The 17607-nt window shown below is 40.1% G+C and overlaps 3 protein-coding genes and 1 long non-coding RNA gene across 4 annotated transcripts; 2 read left to right on the top strand and 2 right to left on the bottom strand.

The window, feature by feature from the left end:
* Positions 1-4857: 4857 nt before the first annotated feature.
* On the top strand, positions 4858-6234 carry LOC122991672 (trace amine-associated receptor 6-like). Its single transcript, XM_044364869.1, has 2 exons — positions 4858-5199; positions 5424-6234. Exons 1-2 carry the CDS (start codon positions 5027-5029, stop codon positions 6232-6234), a joined length of 984 nt encoding a protein of 327 aa, XP_044220804.1. The 5' UTR covers positions 4858-5026.
* Positions 6235-7081: 847 nt separating this feature from the next.
* LOC122991674 lies at positions 7082-8029 on the bottom strand. The gene is made up of 2 exons (XR_006405887.1): positions 7628-8029; positions 7082-7322 (listed from the first exon to the last, which is right to left on the bottom strand). It is a non-coding gene; the product is annotated as an uncharacterized LOC122991674 (long non-coding RNA).
* A 689-nt stretch (positions 8030-8718) lies between these two features.
* Positions 8719-10823, top strand: LOC122992198 (trace amine-associated receptor 13c-like). Its single transcript, XM_044365890.1, has 2 exons — positions 8719-9753; positions 10004-10823. The coding sequence occupies exons 1-2, from the start codon at positions 9578-9580 to the stop codon at positions 10821-10823; spliced, it is 996 nt and encodes a 331-aa protein (XP_044221825.1). The 5' UTR covers positions 8719-9577.
* Positions 10824-14063: 3240 nt separating this feature from the next.
* On the bottom strand, positions 14064-15779 carry LOC122992199 (trace amine-associated receptor 13c-like). The gene is made up of 2 exons (XM_044365892.1): positions 15607-15779; positions 14064-15200 (listed from the first exon to the last, which is right to left on the bottom strand). Exons 1-2 carry the CDS (start codon positions 15777-15779, stop codon positions 14381-14383), a joined length of 993 nt encoding a protein of 330 aa, XP_044221827.1. The 3' UTR covers positions 14064-14380.
* Positions 15780-17607: the final 1828 nt, after the last annotated feature.

Genomic DNA, 17607 nt, shown 5'->3' with positions numbered 1-17607 from the left:
TCAAACATAAATGTCCGTAGGCTCTCTTGGTTTCTTTCGCCGACATCTTTGTGGGTTATTTGTGCATTCATTGAATGACAGCGTTGCATATTTCTGACCGTTTTCATCCTGGCGGATGATAAATGATTTGGGCTTCAGTTGGCGGTTGTCCTCTTTCGCTCTGCGTCTGATATGCAGCTGCACATTGAACTAGACTTTTTTTGACAAGCCCCCCAGGTGTGTTTGGATTCAGTGCCTCAAAGTGCTCGATTTTCTGAAAGTCTGCCTCCGTTAACACTTGGTGATGGGATGTTTTGTCGTGAGTTTCTCTTCTCCATCCTGTCCATCTCTTTCTACCACATATTCAGATTTAACCCACCCAGTAAATCAAAATTAACAACACAATCTGAGATTTTGAAATAATTTGGCGCAGTGATACTGTTGTAATGCGGTCACAGGTATGTTAAGAGTATTTTCAAAACAGCTTCTGACGTGGCTCAGCCAATCATAATCAGGACTACCTGTTTTTGATTTAAAGAACTGATTTGACACTTTTCTTAACTGTAAGCGCTTATTTACTTTCTTTCCTCAGGCCCAGCTCAACACTCCCCCCTGGTTAGTAACACTCTGCTGGTACGGAAGTTATGGACTGCCAATATTTAAACAAAAATAATTTAAACAAATTTTTGACAAATAATTTCAGTGCATTGTCAAGTATATCTGGGAATTATAATGAAACAATGTGGAATGAGTTTCCATTTTCAAAGTTATAATGTGCTACTTACACTTGAAAATTTAAATTCAAACTGGGTTTTTGCTGTAATTTTAATTATGTTGCAGTGTTAGCCAATATTAAATGAAAATGAAACAGAAACAGCAGATAGCATTTACATTTCAGTAATGGTTCGATTCCCAGAAACTTGTTTTGTTAAATCTAGCAGGCAGATAAATAACTGGCTGAATTGCACCACTCAAAGCACACCATTCCACATGTGGGGTTTCTGTCCAAGGTTACAGGTACCAGCCTGCAGCACCCATAGACTGTATATAAATAAGGATGACACATCTCCACTTCTCATTGCTATGTAAAAGTGAAGCCAAAATATCTCCTTTTCAGAGAGCTGCCATTTTGCTTGTGTGACATCATTTGGAGCCAGAGTCTGCAGCATATTTGTCTTTGTTTTATTTTCATATCTCTATATACCATTTTCCAATTTAATTTTAGCTGTAATTTGCATCATAAAACACAGAAAGATACTAACTAGAAATTGCTTGGACTTGTATAGTAGCTAATAAACTAAATTCACTACTACACTAAACTGTGTCTAAACATTCCAGGAGCAAATTTTTTGCACAATGAGATTTCATACAAAGTCAATGTCAAGACGTAAATTGACGCAAAGCATATTACGTAAATACGTGAAATTTGCGAAGCTTGCTGTAACCTTTGTGTTGTTTGTTTTATTTTAACTCCTGTCTAAACCTCATAGTCTATGCCTTTTTCTACCCTTGGTTCAGAAAATCAGTTAAACTCATCGTTACACTTCAAATACTGCAGCCTGACTCCTGTGAGACCAACATACTGTAAAGAGACATGGTAGTGTCACTGACATGAGGCCTTTACTGTGGTAAAGGAGATGTGTTATAACATGTTAGTATTGAGTCAACCATATAAGGCCAAATGAAAATGCTATTGGCGTCCTTTAAAGTAGGGCTGCAACTAACAATTAATTTCATTATTGATTAATCTGTTGATTATTTTCTCAATTAATCGATTAGATGTTTGGTCCATTAAATATCAGAAAATAGTGAAAAAACGTTGATCACTGTTTCCCAGAACTCAAGATGATATCCTCAAATGTCTTGTTTTGTCTCGACCAACAGTCCACAACCTAAATATATTCAGTTTACACTTCCTCAGGAAATCATATTGTCTGGAGATACAGAGTGCCGCAATGTGAACACACAGCAGCACAAATCTGCAGCCGAATGCAGATGACTATTATAATGACAAAAAAAATACATAATGAAAAAAATTTGGTGAACTCATTTACATTATTGCTTCAGACTAATGCTATTTCAGCCATAATTCTGCAATTCACATCATAAATTGTCACATTGTTTGGTAACTGATGTGACAGCAGCATTTGCACTGTGATGCATTTAAGGAATAAAACACGAGACGACACCTGTGCTAAAAAGACAGTTGGGAAGGAGGCTACAATGCACATTAATGAACCACGGTAATCACACTTCTCCCACATAAAAAGGCAGAATAGGGAGTTCTATCTCACACAGGCTCCGCCCTCTACTGGACTCCATGGGTAATACTCTTCTCCAGTCACACGCATGCAATCGCCCACTGATATTTGCATGTATGTAACCAGCCAGTCAGGACACCCCTACCAATTACGTGTCTCACAGTATATAAGGCAGTGTCTTGCTGCTGCTCTCTTATCCTTCTCACTTCAGTGACGGTAAAATCAGCTCACTGATCTTACCTACCCGTGGATGGAGTTGGTGCTCCAAGTTCGTTTGTGCCCGTCGCACCCCGATCTCACCACCGCCACTGACAGGCATATCTTGTCCTTCAAGTGCCTCAGATGGGACCACGCAGAGAGCGGCATGATGCAGCCACCGCCCTGCCTGCATTGCCGAGCACTTCCTTCGACTCAACAGCAGCAACAGTGTGACGTCTCACTTTACTGCAACAAGAGCAAACCAGAGCTTGAGATTGATCTCCATGATGAAGATGAATTCATCCAGCCCTCCGTCACTGTTGCAGCTGCTGCCACCACCACCACCACCGTTGGATGTCTCAGCTGAGAATCTCCACGAGGCTTCACCAATGGTAGATGATGACAACTTCTCTTCTGTCTCTGCAACTTCGCTGACCTTCGTCACCCGGTGCCAACTTCAGTTCGCCATGATTTCCCGAAGGTTACGGTCATGGCAGCAGAGCGTGTTGGGCTCTCTCTGTCCCCCCATGCTGTTCCAATTGGTCAGCTGGCATCGGGAAGGATTTTACAGCCCAGCTCGTGTTGCTCAACCCGTCTTTGTTTCGCTACTGAAAACAAAGTCACCAGTGGCAGGACTGGTGTTTCCATCCTGAGAGTGCAGCCCCCCCCACCCCTCCAAGAGGCCCTGGCAGCCCTCCTGATTCCTCGGCTGGCTGGATGTTGAGCAGGAAGCCTCCTCTGGTGCAGAATGGGGACACACTAGAATATTTTGATAAAATATATGGCCGAGCAGCTTGCCGCGGCAGCTAACAATCTGGGTGTGTTGGGCATCATTGCGGCTAATACACTATCATAGCAGAAAATGTTTTTCCCTGTGGCCTTCATGGGAAAACATTTTCTGGGCTGCACCATCAGTCAGATTAATAACCTGGTTATGGGTGCTGCTGTGGGCTCTTTGGGTCAATTTCCTTTGTGACTCAGCACTTCAAGAAGCTGGAAGAGGAGAAGGCACAGCTGAGCCGTCATCTGCTCTTTGCCCCTTCTTCTAGCTGGAGAGGAGACGTGGCAGTGCTGGCAGGCAGGGCAGAGCACCATCAGTCCCCGCCATCTCAGCCACCTCCCATGATAGTGGCTCAGGCTGCTTCATCCAGCTGATCACAGAGGCTGCGTAATGCAGAAAACACTTGCTCAGCTGGCGCCTCTGCCTCTCTTCCCTATGTAAGAGAAGCAGACAGCGGGTGGTCTCATTCAGCTGCAGTCTGTGCTAGCTGAAAAAAGCTCAGCACTGAGTGCATCCATAAGTGCTATGTTAGGTGCGATGTGGTTAGAAAGAAACACATCCCGCCCAACACAGCAACACTCAAAAGCACATCTGACTCTCGCTGCGCTTGCTGGCACTGTTATTTATTGGACTAGCCAGCATGGCTCACCTCCTGGGTAACAGTGAGGCAGCGAGCAGTGTTATATCCTCACAGGAATAACGCCTCATGCCCACACATTCACCGGGGTGAGGATGCCTCATGTCTGCTTAGTGTCAGCACTGTCCCCTGCTGTTTTCGCTGCCCTGCACAGGACCGGCATACACAGCTCACCACCCGGTTTTACGATAGCGTGGCTGGTGGCATTACTTCGTCCTTAGAGAGTAATGCCCTGGGCCCACACACAGACCGTGGAGAGGAGACACCAAGTCTGCCTCGCTCCCCTCCAGTTATTTCTGTGGGAAATACAGAGGGTGACAGATGCACTGACACGACATCTAACGCTGTGTTGAGGCAGCTGATGGTGATGGTAAATGGTAAATGGACTGTACTTGTATAGCGCTTTTCTAGTCTTCCAACCACTCAAAGTGCTTTTTACACTATGAATCACATTCACCCATTCACACACATTCATACACTGATGGCACAGCCATCAGGAGCAATTGGGGGTTAAGTGTCTTGCCCAAGGACACATCGGCATGTGAATCGAACCGCCGATTTTCCGATTAGTGGACAACCCGCTCTACCTCCTGAGCCACAGCCCATTTACAGACCGCTTCGTCAGCTCAGACCTTTCAATATTGGCCCCCCATGGGCCAGTCTTCCATTTATGAAAGGTCTGGTGGTGGAGGGGGCCAAATCGGAATATCACACCTTCCTGGCTGACAGCCCGTCCTCTGACACAGTTTTACGCAGAATGGTGTCAGAGCTGCACATTATTGGAGTGGATGGACAAAACACTGAGACTGGGTTATTCTCTCCAGTTTTGCCAAGTTCCTCCTCCGTTTTCGGGCATCAGGAAGATATATCTATCCTTCTAAGAGGAGATAGGTTCTCCTCCCAGGGGATACTCTGGGAGAGAAGGAGTGAGGATACAGTTTCTGGACAAGAGAGCAGCAGCGAGACATTTCAAGGTCAGAAAGGCTGGAGTGCTGCTTGTGCACCATGAAAATAGGGCCCTATGACATACAGAAAAAGAGAGGAGGGAGGTCCATGTCCAAGAGATATAGACAAGTAGGAGGGGAGCAAGAAGATAAAAGAACTGTGTAAGCAAGAGATTGTTCAGAAAGCTGCCAGAGCTCAGCAGCTTCTCCTCTTTCTATCTTTCTAATGGCTGAGACTGTGGAGAGAGTTGAGCTCTGCTTTCCACAACTCAACTCCTCCTGCAGGAAGCCAGAACCCCCTAACACTAATACTGTGCTTATTTACATTTTGTTGTCCTTCATCTCTCTGCTCACTGCAGCTCTCAACCTGTCGGTCATCATCTCCATCTCCCACTTGAGGCAGATAATCGTCATACCTTGAGCAAATATATCGATATATTGTGGTTTGATTTACAGGATAAAGTGGCTTCAGACTTGCACATAGATGTGCTAGCCCTGAGGTCTTTACATACTGGTTGCTGGTCTACTATTAAGTTATACTGTGATTTTTCATCAATACTGCTTTTTGCAAAACTACTACTGATATTGCTGATATTCACAGTGATGATGTTCTCTCACTGCAGGCAGCTCCACACTTCCACCAACCTCCTCCTCCTCTCTCTGGCTGTCTCAGACTTTCTTGTGGGCCTTCTGGTGATGCCCGTTGAAATCCTCTTGACAGAGACCTGCTGGATCCTGGGTGACATCATGTGTGCTCTGTATTATTTTGTACCTATCATAATAATCTCTGCCTCCGTAGGAAATATGGTGCTCATATCAGTCGACCGCTATGTGGCTATTTGTGACCCTCTGCATTACCCCACAAAAGTCACTAAAAAAATAGTTATAATATGTATTTGCCTGTGTTGGATTTGTTCTGTTTTCTATAGCATTATCCTTTTATATGATAACCTGAAGCAACCAGGCAGGTATAATTCCTGCTATGGAGAATGTGTGGTAAATATTACAGGGGCTGTTGACCTTGCTTTGGGCTTCATTATTCCCATTACTGTCATCATAGTTCTGTATATGAGAGTATTTGTGGTGGCTGTGTCTCAGGCTCGTGCTATGAGGTCTGGCATTGCAGCTGTTTCACTCCAGCATTCAGTGAAAATAACTGTTTTGAAATCTGAGATTAAAGCAGCCAGGACTCTTGGTATTGTTATAGTTGTGTTTCTGATGTGTTTCTCTCCATATTACTGTGTGTCTCTCACAGGCCAGGACATCTTGGTCGGTTCTACAACTGAGGCCTTCATGATTTTTCTGATGTATTTTAACTCTTGTCTAAACCCCGTCATATATGCCTTTTTCTACCCCTGGTTTAAAAAAGCTATTAAACTCATTGTTACTCTTCAGATACTGCAGCCTGACTCCTGTGAGGCCAACATACTGTAGCCAGAAACTGTAGAATGAGTGAAAAGGCTGTTTAAGTATTTATACAAATCTTTTTAAAAGCTTTTTTTTTTTTCATAGTGTGTTTTTAGAAACGGACAACAATTCAGGAGCTGGAAGATGAGCATCTTGTGGTGACTGTAATGGTACATATAATGTAAATCATTTACTATTTAATCTCATACATGCTTCTCAGTTAGTACAGTCACATCCATAAAATATGTAAGTTTTTAAAGGAGAGAATGTTGATGATGAAAAGATCTGCAAGTTCTGGAGGAACCAGTCAACTGAAAAAAAGAAAAGCATCCAGCAACAGCAGTCTGAAGTCAGAATTCTCCACACACTTTTTGTCAGGTGTCCAGTTTGGTGCTTTCACTAACAGATTCTAATGGTTTCACTGGCTGTATGTGTGTATGTATGATAAAATAAAATAAACTGACAACAGATCTATAGTGAAGTGGTCTTCTAAAATCATGAAATAAACGAATAAACAGCTCACACACTGCAGTGGACGGGCTGTTTATTTGTTCATTTTATGATTTGCTCGCTTTCTGCCCAACACCTGTCCTCCTCTTTGGTTTGGATGTGCGTGCACACTGCAATCTTCTTCTAAAATCACACATCATTATGTTACAATCCTGTTCACTAAGGTCATGTTAAAACACTGACAGTGGCAGAATTACAGTATTAGTATTACTGGATCTCAGTGCCGCATTTGACACGGTTGACCACAACATATTACTAGACAGACTGGAAAAGTTGGTGGGACTTTCTGGCACAGTACTAAACTGGGAGGAAAAAACAAACTTCATGCACTCATGCGTGGAGCAGGAATGGAAAAACTCTGGGATTAAGTGAAAAAGTCTTTATTCAACATGGCTACTTACAATTAAAAAAACGACTGGTTTCGATCATAATGGTCTTCATCAGGGTACAGGGGTGAACAAACAACAGGCAAACCTTTTATAAACTTGGCAGGGGGTGTCACCCAATCCTGATTATTGAGTGAATGCAGGTGTTTGACAGGAAATGGATCACAATGAGAAGCCATGTTTAAAATGGCACGCCTCTTCAAGTACTTAGGAAATATCCTGCACAAAAATGAGAAATAAATGACCAAAACAACATTAAGATTGTATATATCAAATCAGTACATTTCCAAAAATAATCAATTACTTAAATTATGTAACCATACACGTGAATGATACTCTACATTTATAGAAAAGGTGTGTAATCAATCTCCTCATTTAAACCAGTATATACCATTGCATCAAGTTTGAAAATCTAAGAAGTTTCCCTTTTGGAGAAGTCTGCGTAAACGATCACCACCCCTGATGGACATCTTTACTAATTCTAAACCCTCTATCCTCAACAAGGAATCATTACTATTATGTACCTCTTTGAAGTGTTTGGCCATGGGGTAGTCCACATTCTGGGTTCTGATCACATATTTGTGTTCTGAAAGTCTGTCCTTAAGGCATCTTTTGGTGCGTCCTATACAAAAACAGTTACATGGGCATGTGAGACGGTATACAACAAAAGAAGTGTTACAGTTTATAAAGTCTCTTTGATTGTACTTTTGTCCTGTTTTCAGATCAGTAAATGTCTTTGTTTGAATCACATTTGAACAGTGCTTGCATGTGTTAATAAAACTTGAAAGTACCCGAGGGCCTCTTTAACCACATGTCCTCTTTACATGCTGGTAGATAACTGTAACCAATTTTTCTTTTATAGTAGAAGCTTGTTTGTAGGATATAACTGGTGGTTCTGGGAAAAACTCTCAGATTAGGGTCACTTTTTAAGATGGAAAATTAGAATAAATGGTATGTTTAATGTTCTGAGATTTAGTGTTACAACACGTGACAAAAAATTAATTGGAGGAATTCCTCTCTTGTTTGTCAGACTTGCGCAATAGATTGCTGCGGTTTATATATCAGACTTTTTCTAAAGCAGTGGAAATAATATGTAGCTTATAAGACCTTTCCTTGAGTAGCTCTGATAGGCTTTTGGCCTGCTTCTCAAAGTCAGAGTCAGAGTCAGAAATCCGCCTGCCTCTTTGAAACTGTCCATAAGGGATATTCTTTTTTTTGATGTGGAGGGTGGAAGGAATGATAATGAAGTAGAGAATTTCTGTTTTTTTGCGAAATAAAGTGGTATGTAAACCATTGTCATCATCTTTATAAATGGTGAGATCCAAGAAATAGATTTTTTCTTTAGAGTATTTAGACTTTACATTCACTCTCAGGACATTATTATGAAGTTGCTGCATGCTCTTCTTGACCACAGCAGTTTCATATTGTGTTATGCTGCTGCTGTTGCTGCTGAGTCCAATTATCCTTGTATCTCTTTTGGATCAGGTTTATCTCTTTTTCTTTTTTTTTGAAAATGAATGAGTATGCTCACTCAGACTTTTAAAATGAAGGCTTTTTACATTTTCAGAATGAGTGAAGGAATTAGGAGAGAGGAGACAGAAGTGAGGAAGAATTGCAGAATGTAATGGTGTTGAAAGAAATACAAGGAGAAAGTAAAGAACTGATTTAAGATTTAATAAATAATTACTCTGTCGTTAAAATGGCATTACATTTGGTGTAGTTTAGGACCTGGGATTTGACTTGGAACTTGAGTGTGAAGACTTGAGATTTACTTGAGACTTGCCAAAAAATGACTTGGTCCCACCACTGCTTTATAGCATAGTCTCATTGCTCCAATCAGTGCTGTTGCAGCTGCACCACACAGCAGTTTTCAGCAAATGAATGATGTAACTGGTGAACACGAGCATTTATCTGCTAAAGAGCCATATACAGTATACAGTATACAGTCTTTCAGAAGTTGGTGGAGACCAAACCAAAGCAAAATGAGAGTGAATAATGGACTTACACATACATCAGGTGACCAGAGACATAACTCATAATTAATGCTGATGTTGCTCCATGTCTGGTGGATGTGTAAATAGGCGACTGTTTGCTAACATGTTAGCCACAAGGCCATAATACGTCAAATATGTTTGTGATGTTCAGCTTTTTGTGGATTTCTTTGACCATGTGGCCAAGAAACTGATATTGCTTTCAGACCTAACTCCTGAAACTGTTATCACAACATTTTAAAATATTATCAGGATGTAATGGAAATGTTAGATGCAAACAGAAAGAGAAAAAAAGAGCAGGTACCAAGACAAGATGGGAAAAAAAAGTATGATGAATAGATTGAGGGAGGAGGGCCATCAGGCTCCATGTAAGAGAAAACATGAGCTATAGTTAGGGGGAGGCAAAGGGAGGAGAGTGATAAAAGAGCTGTGTGATAGAGAGCTTCGGCCAATAAGCTGCAAGGGCTCTGGAGCTTCTCCTCAATGATGATGGAGACCCTGGAGGGAGCTGGACTCTGCTTTCCACACCTGAACTCTTCCTGCAAGAAACCCACACATCCTCACACTGAGGCCATGCTGATATATGTTCTGCTGTCCTCCATTTCTCTGGTCACTGTTGCTCTTAACCTGCTGGTCATCCTCTCCATCTCCCACTTCAGGCATATATAATATAAACTAAATGATATAAACTCTCCAACATAAGCTGAAATGTTATAATTTACATAAATAGCTTGACCTAGGAGAATACATTGTTTTGATGTGGTATATAAATGTTATGTCTACTGCTTTGTTTTGTTTGTGACAGTGATTTACTGTGAAGTAATTATTATATTGCTGCATTATTCTATTTACAGATTGTTTGTTATGTCTGTATGATTACAATATATTGATTATACTCTCCCTGTCCAGGCAGCTCCACACCCCCACCAACCTCCTCCTCCTCTCTCTGGCTGTCTCAGATCTTCTTGTGGGTCTCCTGCTGATGCCTGTTGAAATCATCTACATAGAAGCCTGCTGGTTTCTTGGTGATATTGTGTGCACTCTGTATTATGTTGTAGACTACATCATTACCTCTACCTCGGTAGCCAATATGGTGCTCTTGTCACTTGACCGTTACATAGCCATTTGTGACCCTCTGCATTACCCCACCAAAGTCACTAAGAGAAGAGCAGAAATCTGTGTGTGTCTGTGTTGGATTTGTTCTGTCTTCTATCGGATTCTCCTTTTAAATGATCACCTGGAACAACCAGGAAGGTCCAATTCCTGCTTGGGAGAGTGTGTGGTTGTCATCAACTACATTGCAGGAGTTGTTGACCTTGTTTTCACCTTTATTATTCCCATTACTGTCATCATAATTCTGTATACCAGAGTATTTGTGGTGGCTGTGTCTCAGGCTCGTGCCATTCGGTCTCACATTGCAGCTGTTTCAGCTCAGCGCTCAGGGGCTGTAACTGTGAAGAAAACTGAGATGAAGGCAGCCAGGACTCTTGGTATTGTTGTAGTTGTGTTTCTGATTTGTTTCTGCCCATACTACTACCCAGCTCTGGCAGGTGAAGACACTACAGTCAATGCTTCATATGCAGCTTTTGATATCTGGCTGGCACACTTCAACTCCTGTCTGAACCCCGTGATCTATACCTTTTTCTACCCTTGGTTCAGAAAATCTATTAAACTCATTTTTACGCTTCAGATACTGAAGACTGGCTCCCGTGATGCTAAAATATTGTAAAGACAGACTAGGGTGTTTAAACTTTGTCTTTAAACTGAGATGCTCTTTATGGAAGGTGAATGTATTAATTAGTTTTTGTGCAAAGACACATAGAATCAAGTGGAAAACCTGTTCTTGTGTATGTATATTAAACACTAGATTAATCTTGGTCTCTATAAAACATTCCATTCTAACATCATTAATGTAACGACATTGATATTCATGTCGTGAATTCTCAACAAGTCATTAGTCTTATGATTAATATACTTAATATATGCTAATAATCATTGAAACATAAACATAATCACACAGTAATTTAAACATTATCTTCATTGTTGGGAACAAATCTCACTCCAAGCTGAAGTCAAAAATTGGCAGCCCTGCATATACATTGCGAAACTGTGCCCCCCTCAAAAGTGCCAAAATAGTGAACGTTTGTAAGAATGCTGCCTCAAGTCAAAACCTAGGCTTCAGCCTGCTCTCATACTCCATTTGCAAAGTTACATCTCGTTCTCCCTCAAACCAACAGATTGTTCACGCATGCCCACAAACAGCCGTCCACTCTGTAGATTTTATTGCTAAAGTTGTTGCTAAGTTTGTTCCATGGGTTGTTCATGTTGTCCACCCACAGATTTCAGATCGGATTCAGGCTCAAACATGTACGGATGTATTTGACAAGTTGACATTTTGAGTAAAGAATGACAAAAAGAAGTGAAATCCTACTACTACTGTTTGTTCACGTAGCCTCCATACCTGGCAGAAGTCTGACTTTGCTACAGGTAACAGTTCCATAGACAAGCTTTATAGGTGTGAAGCAGCATCATCAAGTCAATCATCTTAGTTCAGTGTTTTGTCTGTAGATGTTGTCATGGCATCCAGGCCAATCATGAGTAGGAGATGTAATGGCTATGATTACATGGGTCATTTTTTTATTCCAATTCAGCGTTCTGTCTTTAAATTAGCACTAAATATGGGCCGTCATTTTTCCTTTCCTCCTCTCCTCAGGTTTTCAGTGTGTGTGTGCTCATTAAACTAATGAAATAATAGTGTCTCTTCTGTGAACTGGTGAATTGGCCAAATGTACACCTGATTGGTTTGCCATTATTATGTGTTTCTTTTCTGCCTATTAGTTAATATGAAATTATCATATCATATCATATATGAAACACAAGCTCAGCTTTTATTACAGACAACAAATACACGTCTTTTGTTCACAATCATTTAAAGGCCACACACAGGGACATATCGTAGTGCATGAATTTGGTTTACATCAGGAGAGGGAGATCAAATCTTTACTGGCCGCTACCGTTACTGTTTTATGTGAAATCAATTGTTACTATTTGTAGCGTGATCTCTGTCCTCACATTTCAATATTACTTAGCATAAATTAATCCATATCTCTGAATAAAAGCTATGCATTGTTCCTTCATTTTTGCCAGTCCTTTTTTTGTCAACAGACAGCTGTTGTCAGAAGAGTTCCTCTGCACTGAAGAGTTTATTGCACATCACTGTAATAAATAATAATAAAAAACAACTATGCACGAAGCTTTAGGTACATCAGACACTGATCAATCAATAATCTTCTAATATTTCTCTTGGTGAGTACATTCTTATCATGGTTTTCATGTCAAGACAAGACTTTAAGATTTGAAACTGGACTAAATGTTGTTTAAAAGAGATTTTTTAAATAGGCTGCATATACAGTACTAGTCAAAAGTCTGAACACACCTTCCCATTCAGAGTCTAAACTTCTGACTGGTACTGTAACATGTTTTAGCATCATTTCAGTTGTTATGTTTAAATTTACTACACACTGAAATATAGTCATTAAATGCAAATATGCAAAATAGATCTAAAAAATAACTTTGATGCTTTTTCCACTGAAAATCCATAACTCATTATTACTGGATCTAGCTATGAGGTTACAATCACAGGCCTGTAAGTAAAATACAAAGTCTTATCTTTGTGATCCATATCCATATTTTTGTATTTCATCTACAGTTGCTGCCACCTGAATTAATATTTTAGAGTATAATATAGTTTAACAGTAAAATTCAAGCACTTAATCATCCATTAAGGAAAATAATAAATGACGAATGGCCACGCTAAAGAAAACATTACTGTGTAAACTTGTCAATCTTTTCCCCACTCCAGGCTCTGTCACTGCTGCTGTATTTATAAAAAAATGATATAGTGTGCATACACACACTCTACTAATATACCACATACGCACTTCACATACTCTTAACTCAGTGAATGTATTTAGAGTTGATTGAACAAACACTGATCATCTGTTCTGGAAACGAAAAATCAGAGTTTCCTATTTCAGGGTTCATCAACTCAATTCAGTTTTAGGTTAAGAATATGTTAAACCTGCTTTCTGGAATAATCCCCAGGTCTAATCAGGCAAAATAAGTTAAAACATCCGTTTGGGTCAACCATGGGTATGCCAGGCCTTTAAAAATATATATTCATTACAATTACCTTCATGTCGACACCTTCCTAAAATAATGGCCCAAGTCATTTGGAAAGTCTCCAGCACAACAGGCACACTATAATACCGGTCAAATAATGTTATGATTACTAATATTATGTTCAAGTGAGATTTTCATTAAACAAAATCACAAAAGTAAAGAGGATCCTTTGTAATTTTTTAGTTATACACATAATTTCTAGCTGTTAGATTACAATACGGTACTCAAATCTTTCTTAATTAGATCATTTATGTGGAAAAAATGAGACAACTGTAGATGAAATATTGTTTAAAAGGCAGAAAAGAGTTAACAGAAAGTCTATCACTTGTGACAGCCACAGATTGTGGAGCCTTTCCACTCTTTGCTAAATGCTAGCTTCATGGACTTAGCTATTTTGCTGACTAAAATGCTGACTCAAAAGACTGAATAAAAAGACTAAAAAACTATGCAATATGACGATTTAGTCACACTCTTGACATAGGCCATTATGCTACAGGGGTAGAATCACATGATCTGTTCAACTGAGGATATGGGCAATTTTACCAGAGGTGGCCAGCATAATGAGGAGGTGATTTAGGCTAAAAAATCATTTTTGTCAAAAAATAACTTGGGCCATTATTTTAGGAAGGTGACGATGTATAAGTACACAAATACAGAAGTGGGCCTATGAAGTGATCATGGAAAAGTTTAATACATTTTAAATTATGTGACATGTTCCAACTTATAGTTTGTTAATCTCTATAGAACCTTGCAATGTGTACTAAAACATCCTTGAAAACCAGTCAGGCAAATTCAACAACGTGATGACAAAACATTTCACCATTCGTCAGGTAGGTTAGGTCACTTACACAGAATAAATAACTGAGTCATGATGGTTCAGGATATTTTAGCAAAAAATGAATAAATAAATATGTATACAATCATGCTTTTATACAGCTAATGTACAGTTGTTGAATTCATTGACACAAAGACATGAACATTTCACTGTCATTAATCTTCTTGAAAAAAAACTTGGTGATGATGTGCTGAAGGAGTCTGCTGCGCTAAAACACAACTGAATACGGAGCACACACTTCCCTCATTTGAGTCACTCTACTAATATCTCTACAGTATGTTGACATCACAGGAGTCAGGCTGCAGTATCTTTAGAGTAACAGTGAGTTTAATAGATTTCCTAAACCAGGGGTAGAAAAAAGCATAGATAATTGGATTTAGACAAGAGTTACAATAGAGCAGCCAGACCCCAAATATTGAAAATGCAACACTGGTTGACATGTCCTGGCCTGCGAGAGAGGGATAAAAATATGGACAGAAACATATTAAAAACACAAGTACGACAACACCAAGAGTTCTGGCAGCTTTTCTCTCAGACGTCCTTGCAGTTACACTCACTGAACCCTGAAGTGTGACAGCTGCAATGTGGGACCTCATGGCTCGAACCTGAGACACAGCCACCACAAATACTCTCATATAAAGAACTATTATGACAGCAATGGGACCAACAAAGGTCAACGTGACATCAACAGCTCCTGTTATGAAGTCAATTACAACCACACACTCTCCATAGCAGGAATTATATCTATCTGGATGTTTCAGAAAGTTATTCAGTATCAGTCCGTTGTAGAGCACAGAACAGGCCCAACACAGACAAACACAGATTTTGACTTTTGTCAGAGTGACTTTTGTGGGATAACACAGAGGGTCACAAATGGCCACATATCGGTCAACTGATATGAGGACCATGTTTCCTACTGAGGCAGATGTAAGGATAAAAGAGGCATAATAAAAAAGACCACATATGAAGGTCCCCAAAAACCAGCAGCCCCCTATAAGGAGGATCTGAACAGGCATCAGCAGGAGGCCAACGAGGAAGTCTGACACAGCCAGAGAGAGAAGCAGTAGGTTGGTGGGGGTGTGGAGCTGCCTGGAGAGAGAGAATAACATCACTGAATATATTATGAAATGTAGCAGTTGTAGAAGTCACAAAAAATATTTTATTTGCAATAGTATGAGTATAAATAGTTAATAAACAACACTACACTAGGATGTATTAAAATGTCATAATAACAGCTTAAACTTTATATGTATAATGTTAGAGTATTAGAGGAGTTATATCATCAGTTGTAGAAGTAGTAAGTAAGTAATAACAGTACTACTATACAAAAGGCAAGACAAGTAAATTATTATTAGTGATAAAAGCATTTTAAAATATTATATTTTTTATGAAAAGCCTTAACAATATCTCCAAGGTCCCAAAAGCAACTCTTGTAAAATTAACTGCCTGATATTAAGAAGAAAAAAAAAAAGATTATGCTTAGGTTTATCTCTGCCTGAAGTGGGAGATAGAGATGATGACCAGCAGGTTGAGAGACACAGTGAGCAGAGAAATGGAGGACAGCAAGATGTTAAGGAATACAGTCTCAGCACGAGGCTGCATCGGTTTCCTGCAGGAGGTGTTGAGGAGTTGTGGAAAGCAGAGTTCAACTCCTTCCTGGAGCTCCATTGTCAGAGAGAGCGAGAGGGAGGGGAGAAGCAGCTGAGCTCTTGCAGCTTTCTGAACAATGTTCACTGTCATAAAGCTGCTTTATCTTTCCCCTCCCTCCTGTCCCATAACCCAGAATAACTACATCTGTGCAGTGATGTAATGACCAAATACATTTACTGACATCATAATGAGTTAAACCTTGTGCACTGAACTTGTGGATTCCTCAGTTTACTGGATTTTTATGGTTTTAACAGACAACAACACATGTAATGTAGATTTAATTGGATATAGGTAGATAGAGGTTAAAGCCCTCCGCAGTGGAGTCCTATCAGCACCATTTTTTGTCAATCTGAAAAAAATGAAAAAATGAAAAAATTGTCATGTTGAAAGTATTGCTCTGAACACTGAAAAAAACATGGTATTTTGGTTGGAGTATGGCTATGTAGGTTAACCTCAGTTATTCAGGCAATTTTAATATATTAGTTTTGTACTAGTTTAGAATTGTATTGTATTAGTTTTCATGATATAGAAACGCGAGATGACGCCCATACCACATATCAGATGCGTCAAGGTATAGTACAGGGGTGAGCAAAAACTCTTAATTTACAAATAAATGTTTCTATGCACAACAGTCTGAACGTCAGTCTGACAACATGTTTTAATATTGTAGACATTTCTCTCTCTCTCAGCTAAGATCAAAATCATCTCAAGGTATGCTCTCTCTCTCTCTCTCTCCCTCTATCTTTCTCTCTCCCTCTCTCTTTCTCCCTCTCTCTCCAAGTACTACACAGGTTGGCCTGGTAGACCATCAGAATAAAAATGCATTCTCAACAAAAGTCAGATTGTACTGCTATCAGCCGGTCCAGCAGTAAACTGCCCTGATCCATGACAGTAGTAGCCTAAAATTGATCAGAGTTCAGTAATAAACAACAATGAAAATATACTAGCAACTGCTTTAAAATCCTAACTTGCTCCTTCATGCAAGTAAGTTAGGTTAGAAAAATAGTCAAAACTTTACCAGTCTTCTTCCATGTCAAAACATGACACCTACATTAGTCACATTGAAACTCAACTGCCAACAGTTTGGTCGGAGATTTGGGGATGTTATGCTAGTACCTAAGATAGAGTAACAGCATTGGTCCGGTTACACGCTCACATGGTTTTTCTCCACTGCTATGCTGATGATACCCAACTCTATCTATCCTTCCCAGCAGACAACCTGACTGTCTCAGCGTGGATCTCACCCTGCCACCTTCAACTCAAACCTTTTAAGACTGAATTGTTGGTGGTCTCAGCCGGTCCTTCATGCAGACTCTGTTGGCAACAATAACTGATAAGTAAAATAACATTGCCAGAGTGAAATACAGGTACTTTAAGTGCCCCATGTTACCATAGATAGCAAGCACAAATGACAGTTCTTGGTGGATTACTTAACATGAACACTGTGATAACTTTCCAGAGTTTAAAATCCTGTCTATGAGTATTACAAACTGTTGTGCAGTGTTTTCACATTTGATAAGACTTTAAATCACCAACACAGGTTCTGGAATCCTGGAGAGGGGCTGGAGTGCTTGCCAGAGACTGAAAGGGTTGCATATATGCTGCTGTCTGTCGCAGAGGAGAAGACTCACTGTCATCTGTGCATCAAAGAGTAGTTCAGAGTGCCCAGCCTTCATGGAATCTCTGGGTGGGGTCCTGGACAGGGGACTTCCAGGGGACTTTGCCTATGGGAGACTATGCCTATCCAGTCTATACGTGATTTGAGTATCCTGGGGTCTTATCCATGAATGAAGGTAGGATTGACTATGAGGTAGATGGATTAGTTCAGCATTGGCAGTGAAGGTGA

This window comes from Thunnus albacares, chromosome 11 (genome assembly GCF_914725855.1).
Source record: "Thunnus albacares chromosome 11, fThuAlb1.1, whole genome shotgun sequence".
Lineage (NCBI taxonomy): Eukaryota > Metazoa > Chordata > Actinopteri > Scombriformes > Scombridae > Thunnus > Thunnus albacares.
This window is presented reverse-complemented; position numbering and strand designations above follow the sequence as displayed.